At 42.0% G+C, this 18,273-nt stretch overlaps 1 protein-coding gene and 1 long non-coding RNA gene across 2 annotated transcripts; both read left to right on the forward strand.

The window, feature by feature from the left end:
* Positions 1-1,889: 1,889 nt before the first annotated feature.
* Positions 1,890-2,948, forward strand: LOC147497484 (uncharacterized). The gene is made up of 3 exons (XR_015194252.1): positions 1,890-1,977; positions 2,406-2,485; positions 2,581-2,948. It is a non-coding gene; the product is annotated as an uncharacterized LOC147497484 (long non-coding RNA).
* A 14,026-nt stretch (positions 2,949-16,974) lies between these two features.
* LOC147497485 (uncharacterized) lies at positions 16,975-17,412 on the forward strand. Its single transcript, XM_086562909.1, has one exon. It carries the CDS (start codon positions 16,975-16,977, stop codon positions 17,410-17,412), a length of 438 nt encoding a protein of 145 aa, XP_086419035.1.
* The last annotated feature ends 861 nt before the right edge of the window (positions 17,413-18,273 follow it).

An 18,273-nucleotide genomic window follows, 5' to 3' on the forward strand; every position in this document is an offset into this window, starting at 1 on the left:
TATTTGTGTGTAGAATTAGAAGGGTGTAAATATCTGATTTGGGAATGTTGGAAATAGTGAATGTGTTGGTCCGAGTTGGTGGAAAAGGGAGTATTTTGTTATATTTGATGGCATTTTTCAATTGTGGATTTAGTTATGGTTTATTTGATTATTGGTGTGAAGGCTCAATAGTATGAGAATTGAAATGGTTTAAGTATATACTGAAATAAGTCATATAAAAGGATTAAATGTTGGAAATGGTGAATGTGTTGGTGAAAATGAAGTAGTTTTTGACATTAGGCATGGTTTATTTGATTAGTGGTTTGAAGTATTAATAAATATTAGCATTGAAAGGGTCATAATATTTGCTGGGAAATGCTCTATTTATATTTAAATGTTGGAATGTAGAGACTGTGTTGTGCTAAATATTTTTAAAGAAGAAGTATTCGATTTGCTTGAAGGCTCTGCAACAAAGGCAAATGCACACTGTCCGAAAATGAAATACAAATAAGAGAAACGTTTAGAACAAAGGAGGAGATGGCTGCATATCTATCTAGGGGCTCTTTATCCCGTGCTACTGGAAGTACTAACATGAACAGCCAATCAAGGTATTAGTCTCTGTAGCTTATTTCAATCTAGAGGTCGTTTGACGGCATAGCTAAAAAGTTGAAATTCGCGGCTCTTAGATTCCATTGTATACTCTATCTACATATTGATCATGAACCACTTGAGATTTCCTTCGAGCAGTTCAGTGTCATATCGTTCCTTTACTAGTTGATGGCTACTGGTCCCTTGTATTGTTTTTCTTACACCCCTTTACTCTATAATTATTTGCTTATTTGATTGGATCTCACTTTATTTACTCTATAAAGTTGCACATGATTTACTCTATAATTATAGGCTTTATGTAATGCAAAGTAACCCGATCCATTGAAGCACAGTTTAGTTTCTAAATATCCTGATTTTGAAGCTTATAAAGTCAATTTACCGCCATGGTCAAGACTTCCAAAAGAGAGAGATGGAGAGAATTTGTTGCAAAAATCTGAAGTTAAGTTTTTGATCAAGTCTTGAGGGGCCATAAAGCATTGCTTTCGATTCCTAATTTTGTCATTCATGTACTAGTTTTGTCACTAAATACTTCATTTCATAATCTCACGTGCTTTAATTTCTAACCAGTATTTTTGTTTTTTCTCGTTAAATTAAGCTACTAGGGTTTGCACAAAATCTATATGATAAGTACAAGTCTAGAGATAGTGTAAAGGGAAATGACTTGTGGCAAGCATGAAAATTGAAGAGTTTTCTTCTTTTTAATAACTCACGCAGACACTCACGTGACCATGTGATTTCCCTTCACAAAATGATGAATGTCTAATAAGTAGTTGTGGAACTTAGACACTTAACACACTTCTTTCGAAGATTTGTACTTAGATGGGTTATACTTATGAACTGGGAAACTTAGCTTCTATTTTGTTTTTCTTTTACTGTTTTTGTAATATGTGGTTTTATCAAGCCTATTTGTCGGGTTAGTATTCCTCTTAGCTCGAATAATTTTATGTACTTATCAACGATAAGTTTTGTGGATAGCCAAAAGAATCACTAGTTCTAAGTTTAAAAAGTAAGCTTGTTCGGTCGGGTTCCTTTTACGTTCCTCTAATTCTCATAAAATGTATCGCAATTGGAGGTAGATGGTAAATCTTTGAACATGTGGTGGGCATTGGATCAAACTTGCGTCTAAATAAAATCTGCTTGTCTTTCATTATTAACTCGAGCGGTACTTGGCGAAAAAGGAGCTCCTCAAAGAAGTTAAGAGACTTTAAAACTGCACACCTTGCGAGGAGATTAACAAAGATTCCCAAGGAGGTCGTATTGTAGGGCTTGAAGTTCTCACAGATTATCAATGAGCCTCCTCCGCTACTTCTTTGGCTTATGGCTTTGAGAAGAAAAACAATGAAACCATTCTTGTATTCGACCTTGGAGGTGGTACCTTTGATGTTTCAGGTGTTGTCAAGTGTTAACTGAAAATTTATTTTATGTTCCATAATGTCTCTTCAAAAACTGATCCTTGTGATTGTTCCTTGTGAAGTCCATTAGCATATATTGGGTATAACTGTGAAATGCAGTCACAAGGCAAAAAAATAGATAGTAAAGTTGTGCTACTGATTTCTAGAAAAGTTAACTTATCATGTTATGGGTTTCAACCAATAAGCTTCTTCCTGATTGGGCCCGAGTAATTTTGGACTTAGTGTTGTACATAGAGAAAGAATCTCTCTCAACAAGTTGTTAAAACTAAGCATTTTGGTTTTAGTTGGACGATTACCCAATTAAAGTGGGCGAGAAAAATCGGTGTAGGTCAGCCTGGTGATGGCATGATTGTTGGGTTTCCATTTTGAAATTCTTGCTTAAATACTTGCCTGCTTTTATTGCAGTCCTTGAGGTTGGTGATGGAGTATTTGAGGTGTTATCTACATTTGGAGATACACATCTTGGTGGAGATGACTTTGACAAGGTTTGTTCGCATCTGTTTACTCTTTCAGATCTTAATTTTAATAATGTAACTTGCGATCCTCCAGTAACTAATATCTATGTCTTTAATATGAATAGAGAGTTGTTGATTGGCTTGCTTTGAGCTTCAAAAGGGATGAAGGTATTGATCTTTTGAAGGACAAGCAAGCTCTTCAGCTTTACTGAATTGTTACTCCCTGATCAGAAAAGGTCCTTGCAAAGTTACTGAGAAAGGGCAATGGAATTCACGGTTCTAAAGTAGTACGAACTAGAAAGTTGACTTCATTCTCATAAAAAATGGATCTGTGCCTTCATTTATCAAGTATGCTGTAAGTATACTAGAACATAACGGTATAACTATAATTTGGTTTTACTTTGTCATCCTTCAGGGCACTTTCACCGCAGTTAGGGACTGGTTTAGAGACTACAAGATCCCAGATGGAAAACCCGTCAATAAATTTGGTCTTGGCAACAAAGCAAATGAATAAGGTAGTCAGTATTATTGATATGATATTGATATGAATGAAGGTGGAGGAAAAGGAAGAGGCCGCGGCGATGCCAGGGAAAGCATGGCAACAAAATGGAGACTGGATGTGTCCAAATACAAGGTCTGTGATGTGACATTGGTGAGTAGCTCATTCTTGCACTTTAAGCTTTTCCCAATTATCTGAATTTATATGAAATATACCTTTTAGCTCCTTGTGCGCTGTTTTGTTTTGTAGCAGTTGCTCCAATGTAAACTTTGCTTTTAAATGGTGTGTGTAACCGTTGTGGAAGTGCCCGGCCCCAATCGGGTGCTTCAGTCTTTGTCTTTCTTGGGTGAGGAAGAGGCCGCCGGTGGTGGTGGTGGTGCTTGCTGCTCTGCTGGCGATGATGATGATTCTGGGGGGCTACGGCCCACCCGGTGTCTCAACCAAAATGTTTGGCCCAAATGATTGGCCTTGTCCAATGTATGATTACTTTCTTGGGTTAAAAAACTTGTACAATCTTTCTGTAATCAAGATGGCTTCATCTTGTACTAATAACTCTAAACTATTTCAAGTGTGGCAACATAAACTGGGCAAAGCAATTGAAATGCAATATCTGTAATACTAACAAGCCCGGTCACAATGAGGGTGGTGTCAGGTAATATAAGCTTTTTGTTGGTTTATACTTTGTACTTAAAAATTTAGCACGCTATAATTTGCTGAATGTTATCAGTTTTGGAGTTTTGTTTTGTGCTTCTTCCTGTGTGTATTTGGTGCTTTAGATTAAATGAATAGTCAATAGATTTGAAGTAACTTGTGGATTAAATGAACAGTCAATAGATTGTGAAGTAACTTGTGGGAGACATATATCAATTCAGTGTTAATAATTCTAAATTCTATAGTTTAGTACATATATCAATTGACCATCCTGTTTCAGCACCTTGTAGTTTAATAAGACCCTTTTTCGATAGCGCCCAATATATTATTTGTTTGATAGGTGAAAGTTAGTTTCAGATATTGGGCTTCATCTAGTTGTCCACATACATACACTAGTTTTGGTTCTTGAACACACTAGTGATTTCTAAATTTATTTTTCTAAGTTAGGCCATTCATTTTTTTATATCCTCTTTTGGTTTGTAGGAAATTGTGAAGGATTGATTTGAATTCAATACAAGGATTGATTTGAATTCAATACAAGGATTGCTTTTTAGAATAGCTAGATAGATCATTTTGTTGTCATTCAATGTGTTGTGTAGGGTATCAATTTGATGGAGAGAAAAGCAAGAAGTATACCAAAATAATTGCTCCCCAATCAAATGATTATGCTCACCTCAAGCTCTTCGTCAAGATAAAAGCTTAAAATTCCACCCTTCATTTTCTCATTTGTTCAACTTCTTACTTCTTTTAGGTGGATTTTTAAATATTTAATTAATTGCATGAGTTTAATTAGTACTATTGTATTTCTAAGTTCATTATTTGTTTTGTGAATTTTTAGGAATTAGATGGATTTTATGGAGCCGCACTAGGATTTATTATGAGTGAAGCCATCACCAATACTTGGTATTGCAATGATTCGAGATTGCTTGGAAAATCATATTGAATATGTTACCCTTATTTGTAAATATGAATTTGTAACTCTTAGAAAATATTTTGAAGTTATATTACATACATGGTTTAACGAATATTCTATTTTTTTTTCAGTTTTTTGTTTGTGTTTGTTATTATTTATTTGTCAAATGGTATGAAAAGACAATGGGGACTTTATCATGGAATTGAGATGTTTGTTTCAATATGGAAATGAGATGTTTACTTCAATATAGAACAAGTAGTGTTATTTTTGCAAGTTAAGTGCGTTCTAATAAAATGGGGCAGGTTTAGTTGGTTGCTACAAAATATGAGATTTTTTTTTTATTTGCAACCCATCAGCAACGGTTCATAACCGTTACAAATTTAAAAACGTTGCTAAAATTTTGTAATGAAAACAGCATAAATAAACAAAGCTACAAATAATATTTGCAACACTTAAAACCGTTGGAAAGTTTTTCTTGCAACCTTGTTAATAAACGCGTTGGAAATTTCAGTTTGCAACGGTTAATAACCGTTGCAAATTTCAGTTTGCAACGCTTATTAACCGTTGCAAAAATTTCCAACACTTTACCCACGCCATATTTGCAACGCTTAAAAAACGTTGCAAAAATGATTAGCAACGGTTTTTTGCCGTTGCAAATAGCCTGTTATGGTGTAGTGTTTATTGTCTCGCCCGAGGAGAGGGAGAAGTTGTACTTGTATTTGGGGGCCATCGAGAATGCGGTAAGTTTGGTGCTGGTCCGTCTAGTAGATAGGGTGGAGAAACTGGTGTATTTTCAAAGCAAAACACTACTGGATGTAGAGACGCGGTATAGTAGGATCGAGAGGTATGCCCTGACATTGGTCTTTTCGGCTCTCAAGCTGAAGCCCTACTTCGAGTCGCACTCCGTGGTGGTGGTGACGAGCCTACCTCTCAAACAAGCATTAAGGACTGAAAAATTAGGAAGAATGCTGAAATGGGCAGTGATGCTTAGCGCATACGAGATACAGTACCAAATAAAGACACGGAGAAGGCACAGGTGGTGGTGGAGTTTTTGGCCGAGTTCCCCGCCGAGGATCCCACTTGGGGGGAAGAGATGGTTATGGAACTAGAGAGGGAGGGGGAGTCTGACTCGCTGGACCCTTGGGACAAGAGGAATAGATGGAGGGTATTCGCAGACGGGTCTGCCACCGACGCATGGAGCGACATAGGGGTAGTGTTAGTCACACCTGATAATAATAGAATAGAGCAGACAATGAAGTTGGGTTTTGTAGCATCCAGTAATGAAGCTGAGTATGAGGCAGTGAGAACAGGACTGAGAATGGCCGAGGATCTGGGTGTGAAGGAACTGACCGTATATTCAGACTCAAATCTCGTGGTGTGTCAAGTTAATGGAGGGTTCGCTGCTCGATGCTTGCGAATGGCAAAGTATTTGAAGGTGGTGCGCGAGAGAGCGAGCAAATTTGTAAAACTCCAATTTGTACATCTGAGTCGCGGTGAGAATAGAAATGCGGATGGCGTATGTTGCGGCAGCCATGCCAGGATCAGAGGAAAGGACAATATGGGTAGGGAGATTGGACAAGCCGAGCACGGAAGAGGTGGTAGAGGTGTGTCAGGTCACGGAAGAGGAAGGGGGATGGATGGAGCCCATCAGATATTTCTTGGAAGGAAAGGAGGTTTTAGACAAAAAGGAAAAGAGAAGGTTGGAACAGACGTCCCAGCGGTATGTGCTGGTGGAAGGGGAATTATACCGAAAGAACTTTAGTGGGACCCTTGTTAAAATGTCTGGGGCCGCGATTGGCATCGGAGGTGTTGGTAGAATTGCATGAAGGGGACTGTGGGAGCCATTCAGTGGGAAGGACTACCGCGCACTGACTTTTGACACAAGGCTACTTTTGGCCCCACATGAAGAGGGACGCGATGGACTTCGCAAAAAAATGTGACAAGTGTCAAAGATTCTCACAGCTGATATTCGCACCCGTAGAACCTCTGCATAATGTCTTGAGTCCGTGGCCTTTTGCAATGTGGGCCATGGATATCGTGGGACCATTGCCCATGGCCAACAGCAAAAGGAGATATATGCTAGCAGCCACAGACTATTTTACTAAGTGGATAGAGGCCGTGCCTTTGCAGCAAGTCAAGGAAACACAGGTGATTAAATTTTTGTGGGAGAACATCATATGTCGGTTTGGGTTGCCATACGCCATCATTGCAGACAATGGGACGCAGTTCACGGGAGCTAAGGTGATGGCGTTTCTACAAGCATACAAGGTGAAACAAGGATTCTCTGCCCCCTACAACCCCGAGGGCAACGGCCAGGCAGAATCGTCTAACAAAACGATAATGAACAATCTGAAAAGGAAGTTAGAAGATAAGAAGGGTGCGTGGGCTGAGGAGTTGAACCATGTGCTCTGGGCCTATCGAACCACACTGTGGACAAGCACCAAGGAGACTCCCTTCGCCTTAGCATACGGGGTCGAGTCCATAATTCCTATAGAAATGGTGGCGGCCACTATGCGGACCAAGGCTGTGGAGGAGGGGTCGAATTGGCGCATATTGGCAGGTGACTTGAATCTGGCAGAAGAGAAAAGAGACTCAGCTCGCATTCGATTGGAGGAGTATCACCGAAGGCTGCAAAGGCAATACAACAAAAGGGTCCGACCACGGCGTTTCAAGATTGGAGAGTTGGTGCGAATAACTCCGAGTACCAAGGAAGAGAGGGATGGGAAGTTAGGTCCTAACTGGGAGGGGCTGTACACCGTGGTGGAAGTGGGAGGTTCTGGTACATACAGGTTGCAGACCATGAAGGGTAAACTGATAGACAAGCCTTGGAACGTAAGAATGTTGAAAAAGTTCTATGACTGAATTTAATGGAGTCTTGTGCAATGTAAGGAAGTTCAGAGCAGAGGACTAGAGCTATATGTAAATATATAAAACCGCAGCACTTTTGTGAATGAAAATGCATTTCTTATGTGTAGTGTTTAAAGAAGAATATAAAATGTGAATCTGAGATGCAAGAGATACATGAGACAAAGAGAGTGGCCCAAACAGGCTTGAAAGCCTGATTGAGCCCGCCGAGTGGGATGAGCCCTCTGCGGATCAGAGATGCAAGAGAAAGGTGAGGCAAAGGGAGTGACCCCAGAACCTGGACGAGACCGAGGAGTAGGATGAGCCCTCCACGGATCCAAGATGCGAGATATACATGGGGCAAGGAGAGTGGCCTCAACAAGCTTGAGAGCCTGATCGAGCCCGTGGAGTGGGATGTGCCCTCCTCGGAACATAGGTGCAAGAGAAAAAGGGGGGGGCAAAGAGAGTGTCCCCAATACCTGGTTGAGCCGGCAGAGTGGGGTGAGCCCTCCATGGATCCGAGATGTGAGAGACACATGGGGCAAGGAGAGTGGCCCCAATAGATTCTGGAGCCTAGACGGGCCTGCGGAGTGGGGTGAGCCCTCCATGGACCCGAGAGGAGAGAGATACATGGGGCAAAGAGAGTGGCCCATACAGCCTCGAAAGCCTGATAGAGCCCGCATAGTGGGATGAGCCCTCCGCGGATCTGAGATGCAAGAGAAAGGGAGGGCAAAGAGAGGGACCCCAAAGCCTGGTCGAGACCGCGGAGTGGGATGAGCCCTTCGTGGATTCGAGATGCGAGAGATACATGGGGCAAGGAGAGTGGCTCCAACAAGCTTGAGCCCACAGAATGGGATGAGCCCTCCGCAGAACACAGGTGCAGGAGAAAGGGGGGGCAAAGAGAGAGGCCCCAATAACTGATCAAGCCCGCGGAGTGGGGTGAGCCCTCAACGGACCCGAGAGGAGAGAGATACATGGGGCAAAGAGAGTGTCCCCAACAGCCTCAAGAGCCTGATCGAGCCCGCAGGGTGGGATGAGCCATCCACAAATCAGAGATGCAAGAGATAGGTGGGGCAAGGAGAGATGCCTTAAGACCTGGTCGAGCCCGCGGAGTGGGAAGAGGCCTCCACGGACCAAAGATGCAAGGGATGCATAGCAGACTAAAGAAGGAATAACGTAGCATAGGGAGAGGTTTGCACATGGAGATAGAACCAACAGATAAAGAGGGGACAACATAACATACTAAATCAAGTATCATGCTAAAAGGAATGATGGGAGTAAAAAAAGTATTGTGAACGACAGACATTTAAAATGTAGTTACATAGCAAAATATGCGGACATGGTGAATCCAGGTCGCAAGTTAGTGACAAGTATTTGATACAAAGAGAGAACTAGGGCATTCCCTAGGTGGATGAATCAGCTATGTCTTCAGCAGCGGTAACTTCAGCAGCGGCAGAAGGGGACCCCGGTATGATGGCAGCAGGAAGGGGGTCATCGCTCATCCTAATGTTTTCGGGTATTCCAGAAGGAGCCGCAGCTACCGTAGGATCACCGACGACTTCAGCAGGGTCAGTCACCAGATCGGCAGGTCTCTCTGGAAGAAGGCGGCCTTCCTGGGTAAGCCGAGCGAGTTCCTCCTGGACTTTCCGTGCCACCCTCTTCTCCGCCAGAGTCTTGAAACGGTCGCGGAGAGCTGTCATGTCTGATTGGTGCTGCTCCATCATCTTGGCGGTGTCATCCTTGTGGGCCTGACTGAGGGCGTCCATGGTTTTTTCATGCTATTGGGTGAGGGCGTCCAAATTAAGCTGGTGGTGGTGGAGAAGCTCTTCTCTTTGACAGCGCAAGCGATCATTGACAGAGTCCATGTACAGTTGATGGGAGGATTCTGCCGACTTAAGTTCGTCCTGAGCCTGGACTTTGGCCAAATTGGCAGCTGCCAGATCTATTTGAAGTCCGAAATAGGCCGCGTGCAAACCAGTGGGGCTGTGGAACTCCTGTTCCAAGGCGGTTACCTTGTTCTTGGCACGGAGAAGGTCTTGGATCATGAAGGAGATGTCCAGGCTCACCTGATTCAAAAAGGGAGAGGGATAAAAAAATAATAATAATAAAAAAAAAAGTTATACCCTTTCCCAGTTTGTGTATAGCGAGGTACGGTGTTGGTCAAAGGTGCCACCATCAGCATGTGTCCTTAGGCAGATGAGCATTATAGAACAAGGAGGAGGCCACAGCGGCATTCTCCAAAGCGGAGTCCGCCGTATTTACTTTCCGGTTGCGCACATTGAAAACAGGACATAAGTCCTCAACAGGCGCAAGAGTGGATGTCGGGGCGGGAGGCTGAGCGGGTTCCTTGCCAAGCCGGCGAGTGCATGGAGAGGAGTCATCTGGATGGGAAGATGCAGAAGCAGGTGCTTGACCGTCAGGCATGGAGCCCAGGTGAATTGCAGAGATAGGCCCCTCAGAGGTGGACGTCCGTGGCCTCTTGGCAGGCGGTTGATCAGCAGGCGCATGCATGGCTGCGGGTGGTACTTCCATCACATCATCGTTGGAATCGCTGTCGAATAACTTCTGCTTGCGAACATCCATGTCTTCTGGGGGAGATGGGAGTGAGGTGAACTGATCATCCCAGTGGGAAATAGAGTGGTAAGATGGGACGTCATCGGGAATGGAGGAAGGGCGGAGGTCTTGAGGGACTCGAGAGTCAGAAGAGTGTGAGGAAGTTCGCGGAGAGGGGCGGTGAGGCTTATGGGGGCGAGACCTCTTCTTTGAAGGAGGAGAAGCACGGGGCTTTCGTTCTTTGGGAGGGGGAGGACGGAAAAAAGGACCTGTTAATCCACGGAAGGTGTTGAGAGCGGGAATGGGTACTAAGGGAGTAGCAGTGGTGGGATGAATGCCTAAAAAGTCAGCTTGGGCAGAACCAAGGTCGCGGAGCTTGGCAAAGATGGGACAGGAGATGTTGTCGTAAATCCGGGATTTGGAATCCGGCCGCTAACCTGTAAATAAAGACAATCATGAGTTAGTAGGTTAAAGGGAAAACATTTCAAAGAGCGGGAAAATAACTATGATACTCACCGCGAAGTCGGAAGGCAAGATGATTAAGAGTCAGGGTGGAGGGGATGTCCGCGGACAGGAAGTTTCCTGAAACATAAAGCGGATAGTGGTGCCAAACTTTATCTGAAGTGGTAAGTCGAAGGAGAAAAGATTGTTTTTTAGGACGAACACAGAAAGATTGGTATCCTATGCTGACGTCGTTGGTGCTGGTTTTGAGGTAGTAGTGAGAGTAGATGTCACATCTGGTGATCTTAGGTTCTTGGGTCTTATTATAAGAATTCGCGGCATACATTATCCACCAAAAATTACCTATGCAGGGGGGAATGTTAAAGTGGTTGCAAACTTCGACATCCAGGAAGGAAAGGGGAAGCCGTAGACCGGCAACTATTTGGCCTACAGTGTTGACAAGAGAGCCCAGTCGGCGGGGAACCAAATGTGGATAGTGAGTGACGAAGGACACGTTCCAAATTGAATGTCACCGACACCGTGAAGCGCTAAAAGCGCCTAAATTAGGTCTACGAGATCTGGGGGGCTTATAAAGTAGTGAGGGCGCCGGAAGTGGAGGGGTACCGCAGCTGGAAGCGGGAGGAGGGGGAGAGGATACCCCTGACCGAACGGAAGATGACGAGTTGCCGGATTCACGGTCCGACATCGTAAAGAAGACGAACAGATTCTAGAAATCGGAGTATTTCAAAACAAGAAAAGAAAAAAGAAAGGGAAAAAACAGTGCAACTAAAGGGAAGAGTGCTAAAAGAACGTACCGATCAAGGGGAAAAGAGAGCTGGTGAGGCCTTGAAAGATAGCCGGAGGGGAAGAAGAATACCGGAGAGATCACCACAGGTTAGCACCCGAGCACCAGCGAAGGAGTGAAGAGAAAGAAAAATGGAGAACTGGAGCAAAGGGAGAGGGGAATAAGAGGCAAAAAAAAAAAAAAATGAGGGAATATGAAGGAGGAGTGTAGTTTAAATAGTATAGGGGAAAAAAGGTAATTCCAGGCATGCGAGGAAATCGGCATCGGCCGAGCTCCAAATGAAAGACGACAAGTGTAAAGCACAGAAACAAGGGGGCCCCACAAAAAATCGCTGCGTGATGAGTGCCTTTCACATCACACGCCTTCCCAAGGTGAACAAATATTAGCCGGAGAGAAGATAAAGAGGTGGAAGTTCGACCCCGCCAATTATATGACCGCTAAGTCGGTAGGGGGGCATTTGTAGTGGCCCATTATGTGATACCGGATTTGGATAAGGACAAAGGGGGAAGGCAAAGGAAACAAGGTAGGTCGGAAGTATCGGATCATGTCCGCTAAAACCCCAGAGAGTGGACGCGGGCACAAATAATAGCCGTGGGATGAAAAGAAGGGGAACGGACTGGATAAGGGTGACCCACTAGAGGAGTAATGACTGAGTCAGCGGGACAAGAGAGGGAAACAACTTAATACGTTACCATGGGGAGCAGGGGATTAGAGCCGCGGAACCCTAAGAGGCAGACGTGGCCGTGGTACGACAATGAGGAGAGCCATTAGATGAGGGGACAGATGGACGGTACATAGAGGGAGGGGGAGGGGTATAAAAAGGAAGGAAGAGGAGAGAAAAAAGAGGGAGGGGTATAAAAAGGGAAGGAAGAGGAGAGAAAAAAGGGGGAGGGGTATAAAAGGAAGGAAGAGGAGAGAAAAAAGGGGGAGGCCGCATTAGAGAAAAGAGGGGAGAGAGAAAAGAAAGGAATAGGCAGAGATTTTAGGTTCATACAGTTAAATAATATGGGCAACCAACTCAAAACTAATTGGTGATGAATTGAGTGGTCTCAGGATTTATAAATCGATTATTAAGTAGGCTTTAGTCTCCCACTATGCGATAATAAAATCAACACACCTCCTTGTGTGTGCCATGACTTAAGCCTAAGTGCCTAATACATAGACTTTGATTAATTGGTGGCGTGGAATACAAACAATCCCTTTGGGCTAAAGAAATAGCCTGTTCCAATGCCGTATTAAAGGTATGCATCCAACACAAAACCAATTATGCGATGAGTTAAGTGGCTTCAGGATTTACATATTGAATGATTAGGCTTTAGCAGTAAGTTGTATTCAACAATAAAGTCTGGTCAGATCAGTCATGAGCTTCGTCCATGGGCCTTGGGGTTGATCTGAATTTATATGATGATATCCCACCTTTCAAATTAGTGTAACAAATTACTTCACGCGTGTGGTTGCTCTTGCCCGGTGTAACGTTTTCTCTCACATACAATGCAATGTCGAAAAGCCACGTCCACACGCATACAAGTGAAAGCAATTTTTTTTCCTTTTTCTTTTTTCAAGTTAAAGCTTCTTACTTAGTTACTTTGTACGCATAATATACTTCTTTTTATGATAATGATAGTGCACCGATAGCTACATGTAAGGATGTTGATTATTTCAAATCTGGTGATGATGGCATTTCGTGAAAAGCAAGGGTGATGGAAGAGAAAAGATAAGATGATCAATATTCGGTGGTGGTGGTGGAAGTTAAGTAATAAATCTTACAATGAATACTATGTTTATTTTTCACACAATTTGAGACTTGTGTAGTTGCGTAGTTATGGGTGTGGGTCAGGTGTATGTGGTCAGTGGGCTTTCTGGAAACCAATTGCATATCCAGCCACAAATGCAAACTGCCAAATCATACGTACGGTACGAAGTTATGAACACTGAACCTGGACATTTGTGATTGAGAAACGGAGAATCTTTCGAGGGCGAAAATGTGATTGGCGCTCTCCGTTCCTTATGTTTTTACTAGCTTATAAAGCCCGTCCTAGGACGGGCCTGATGGGCTTGAAAATTTTGTATTTAGCTGCAGCGTCAAAATATAACTGGCAAATCAATTGCCCAAGGAAAACGGCTAAGAATGTGCACTGAAAAAGAATGGAACTAAATCAACTAATGTGCTACGTGAAAAGGGGGAGTTTTTACAACCACATAAATTAGAACAAATGCATATCCCAAAACTGCAAGACTACATGATACATTTCAATTGTGTGAAACGTACCTTGGAGAAAAAAGTAAATTGACAAACTATCAAAACATAGAAGGAATTCAACCCAACTGTAACTGTAAACCAAAAAAATTAAATATTTTGCAATAGTAGATTCAGGAAAAAATAATGAAGAAACAAATTAAATAATAGAGTTTTTGAATAAAATAACAGAAGTAATAACTGATTTAGATAAAAATTTCCCTCTTTGAAGCCTTCAGCCTGTTCTTAACATTTTTATGGTTATATTGAGATGATCTACCTCAACAGACACTTGATTAGATCCATAACACCCAATTTCTTTTGTGGCATTGGTTCTAGAAATAAGCACATTATGTTACCCATGCTATTGATCTTCCACTAATATTGTTTCTGGTGGGCGAGTTGCCATTCATTTTTCCAACTAACTCCATCCCATGTCAGCCTGTGGCAGCTGTTAAGAAAATCTAGTAATTACCAATATGACAATAAACCATTTATGGCGATCAAGTTGAGTCACTACGAACAACATTGTCTAGTTTAGATTTTAATAGCCAGTGTTTCAGGCGACGTAACAGTAGGAGATTTTGATTACCAGTATCCACATTAAGGGGGTTTACTTGCCTGGGATGTAAGCATGTATAAAAAGTTAATAAGAACTACCTCCTTCATGATTGGCTTAAGTTTCTACCATCCTTATCCACCAAGGTGAAACTAACGACAACACCAGTAGGTACCAAATTTAATGAAAGCACTGAAATATAGCTCCGCGTACTCACTGACCCATCACTGGACTGGCAAACGTTCAACAAATTGAATCAATACCAAACCACTAGATTTCTTTGCATGAAAGTATCAACTCAATCAAATACATTTCACCAGGGAGGCTCATATTTGATAGTTATAAGTCAATATCTCATCAACTCCACTGGAGTTCGCTGCATAGAGAAAGTTGAACTGATTTCAAACAGTGAAATCCACCTTAATAGAATTCTGACAAATCTAACTCATAAGTTTGACTCACATCAAATATACAGAGTAGCCAGATAACTTATCAAGGCAAAGTACAAATTATACAGAGTCGCCTACCAGGCTCAACAAAGACACATGGATCATCACTACAGGATGAAACCAAGCTATAATCTATTGTGAATACATGTAGACGTAATCAAATCCTGCTGAGGCATATGCTCTCCATAGAAATGACACGTTTCCAATTGATATCGATATGAGGTACAAATGAAAAGAGAGCTTATGATTTTTTGAAAACTGAACTTGTCTTCTATTTGATTATGAGATCAAGATCAATTAAGTCTTTTGTCTCTACATTGTGGTTTATCTATTAAATTTTGAACAATAGAATACGTAGGAGTGGGGGAAACAAAATACTAAGACGTGACTCTGTGTTTGATGACAAAGTCTTCACATGCTTGATAAAACAAAAGAATAAATCAGGACCAAAGAAAATAGTATGCACACATTTATCAAATGCACGGGAGAAGTTAGGATCGCGGTAAATAACAATATGTTGCTATGTGCCTATGTGTCTATCTCTTGGAGGAATTAAGTATTGTTCTTTTTCATTTCATTTCACTGTTTGAAGGTATAAAAATTGGCTAAATCTACTGTGCGCGAGATGTAGGCTACGCCCTCACATCTCGGCCACTCATCATAAAGAGGGTGCGTGTGTATTGTATCAAGAAGTAGTGATCCACGGCTCTCACTTCCTGCGCACGATACATCTCGCGCACCGAAGTAGTGCTCATAAAAATTAAGTTGCAATGCAGTGAGTACTGAAATTTAATAATACCAAAATGTAATCATAGAGAGGTAAATGAAAAAAAACAAAAAAATATTATCCAGTGAAAAAATACATGAATAATGAAGTAAGCCTGGTATAACGAATCAGTATTAACGAATCAAGAAGCATGTTATAATTGCAGTACCTTTCAAGTGTTAATGTCAAAGCACCGCCAATAGGTCCGCAACAAACTAAAACCTTGCAAGTATTGATATATAACTTCATTGTGAATGCACAACATATATTGTGAGTAGTTGGTAGCTAAGAACAAAAATTCATAGAAAGAGTATTGGTGTAAACATTTTATACCCGAAGGTCTCATGAAACGGCCCAGAGGACAAAGAGGTGCTCCTACAGCTATGTTTTAAGCATGCGTGAAATCATTTTGCACCTGCAATCGCTTCCTGTAATTTGTTTGAGAGATAATGTACCCATACATCTATATTTTAAGCATGCGTGAAATCATTTTGCACCTGCAGTCGCTTCCTGCAATTTGTTTGAGAGATAATGTACCCAGACATAGATGCTTAAGCTGAATAATAGGACAACTATAAAAATAAGAAACACGTAGCACACCAAAACCTCAATAACTAAGGAAATAGCAATGAGGGTGTATTGAAAACCCTTTGGTGCTCAGAAAAATACAAATTAATCATAAAAGAAATCTATACCTAAAGAACAATGCCATCGGCCACTGTAATCTATGCCTAGATGTTGATTTGATATAGAGGACTACAGAGTCAGGTACAATGTCCTTAACACTCAACTCACGTCTTTATGAACTCCTCTGGGTTCCACAACATTCAGTTGTTGAGAATGTTGTGTTATAAGGCACCAACGATATAATGTACACTATGTAAGGGGATATAATGATTTTAGTCACCCCCGGTCTCATTTTTGCAGTAAACTTGGGTAGTTACAATGTATCTATCAACTACCAATATATTTAATCGATATGTCAGTTAAAATGAAAAGAAAAAAAAATTAACCAAGAAATTGCACTGTTTCTTGCACAGATGAAAAGGACAACAAATGGATTCACCCTCACATAAGCATTGATTAAGTTACTGGATTACAAAGACGAAGATTAAAAATACATTTCAATCAACACAATGAAAGATTAAGAACCAAATACACTGTTTTTAAATATTTTGAAAATGATCAAAACTCTTAAGTCAAACATCAACTGATTAAGAAACCTAAGATTGCACAATATCAGTCCGCGGTCATGCATGTACACGATAGTAACCCTACACATGGAAGAAAGGGGAGCGAGGGATGAGAGGACAGGTGGATGGCTGTGATGGGAGACTAAAGTGTATAAAAAGAATAGTGGGAGAGAGAGAAGGAGGGGTTTTTTGGCAAAACTAGAGAGGCTAAACCTAGGGAAAGGAGAGGAGAGAGTCAGTGTGCTTTGAGAGCTCCAACATTTGGCACCGTCTGTGGGGACCGAGATCTAGACAGCTGGAGAAATGGCCACAAGAGTGAAGAGAGGAATAGGAAGGCCAAGGAAGGTGGCGGTTGCAGAGGACCATTACCATTCCTGAAAAAGTTTATGAACAAGGGTTGCTCTGTTGTAAACATTGTTTGGTGGGCAGAATTAATTTGCAGAAGGTCCCAATAGAGAGAGTTCGAATTATAGCAGAAAAAATATGGAGGCCAAAGGGTGAATGGCTTATCACTCCCATCGGCAAAGGCTATCTTTTCTTGAAATTTTCTAATGCAGAGGACCTTAACAGGGTATGGTAGAAAGGAGCTTGGGACTTTGAGGAAAATATTATGCGCATCAGTCAATGGACTCCTAACTTCTGCCCAGAAAGCCAACATCAATCCCATGCCTTGGTATGGATAAGACTACCAGGACTAAGTCAGGAGTATTGGGAGCCTGAAGCGCTTATGACCATTGCTAGAGGAGTAGGCTACCCAATGCAGATAGATGAGAGAACTCTGAATAGGGATTATGGGTATTATGCCCATATTCTGGTGGATGTTGATCTATCGGAAGTAATATCGGAGCAAATTTATGTCAAGACTAAGAAGGTTCAATTGTGGCAAACTGTGGAGGTTGGACAACTGCCAAAAATGTGCACACATTGCAAAATAGTGGGACACCTGGTTACAGAATGTAGGATGTTAAAAGGGGCAATAATGAACAAGGACAAAGAGGTGGTAATTGATTCCACTCCACCAACGGAAAATTTGGAGGCAAAAACTTAAAAGACGAGAGGACGAAAACAAAAGCAAGGTGAAACCAGTAGACAAGGAGAAGCAATCTGGATTCCTAAACCCACTGAACAGCATAAAGAAACTCAAGTCCAAAATAGATTCAAAGAGCTGGAAGTTGAGGAAATTCAAGATATGGATTCTATCGAAAACCATGGAGTGCCAATCCAATCTTCTCCTCCAGAAGATGTGAACCCAGCTATGAATCAGGCGACTGAAAAGATTGATCTAACGTATGTGAGTCCAGTAGTGGAGCAAGTTTTGGACCCTCAAGCTACACAAGTTGTGGCTGACACAGCAGCGACTAAAACAGTGGCTTTCCTCGATGAGGATATGGTGCAGAAAGTGACTCAAGCTACTTCGGTTGATTCCATAAATGTGGTTATGGTTTCAGCTGCAACAACACCGACAACCTATCCAGTAGCGGTGATCCCAGTCTCTCTAGTTTCTAATAACCCTACACAGAACATAGTGCCTAACTTCCGATCCCCTAACGAAGAGGCTGTGGGTTTACAGGTCCTGAATGTATCTACAGTTGGTGAGACATATGTTTCCCCAGTGGCACATAGGCCTTCACCCAACATAGTGCCTAACTTCATCTCTACAAATGAAGAGGCTGTTGGAGCTCAAGCCAGGATTAGTAGAGTTCTAGACTCATATTCCTTATCGAGAACAAGAGCAGAGTCCTCATTCTCCAATGTATTGAATGAAACCAACTTTATTTTGAGAGCGGTTAATTGGGCAGACTTTGCTGATAAGGAGGATATATCGGAGGATGGTGATGAACCATGGCAGACGATACCTAAGAAAAAAATGCAAACCACAATGGATGTTGCAGGATCACTCTTCGCCATC

Source organism: Coptis chinensis, chromosome 5 (assembly GCF_015680905.1).
Source record: "Coptis chinensis isolate HL-2020 chromosome 5, ASM1568090v1, whole genome shotgun sequence".
NCBI lineage: Eukaryota > Viridiplantae > Streptophyta > Magnoliopsida > Ranunculales > Ranunculaceae > Coptis > Coptis chinensis.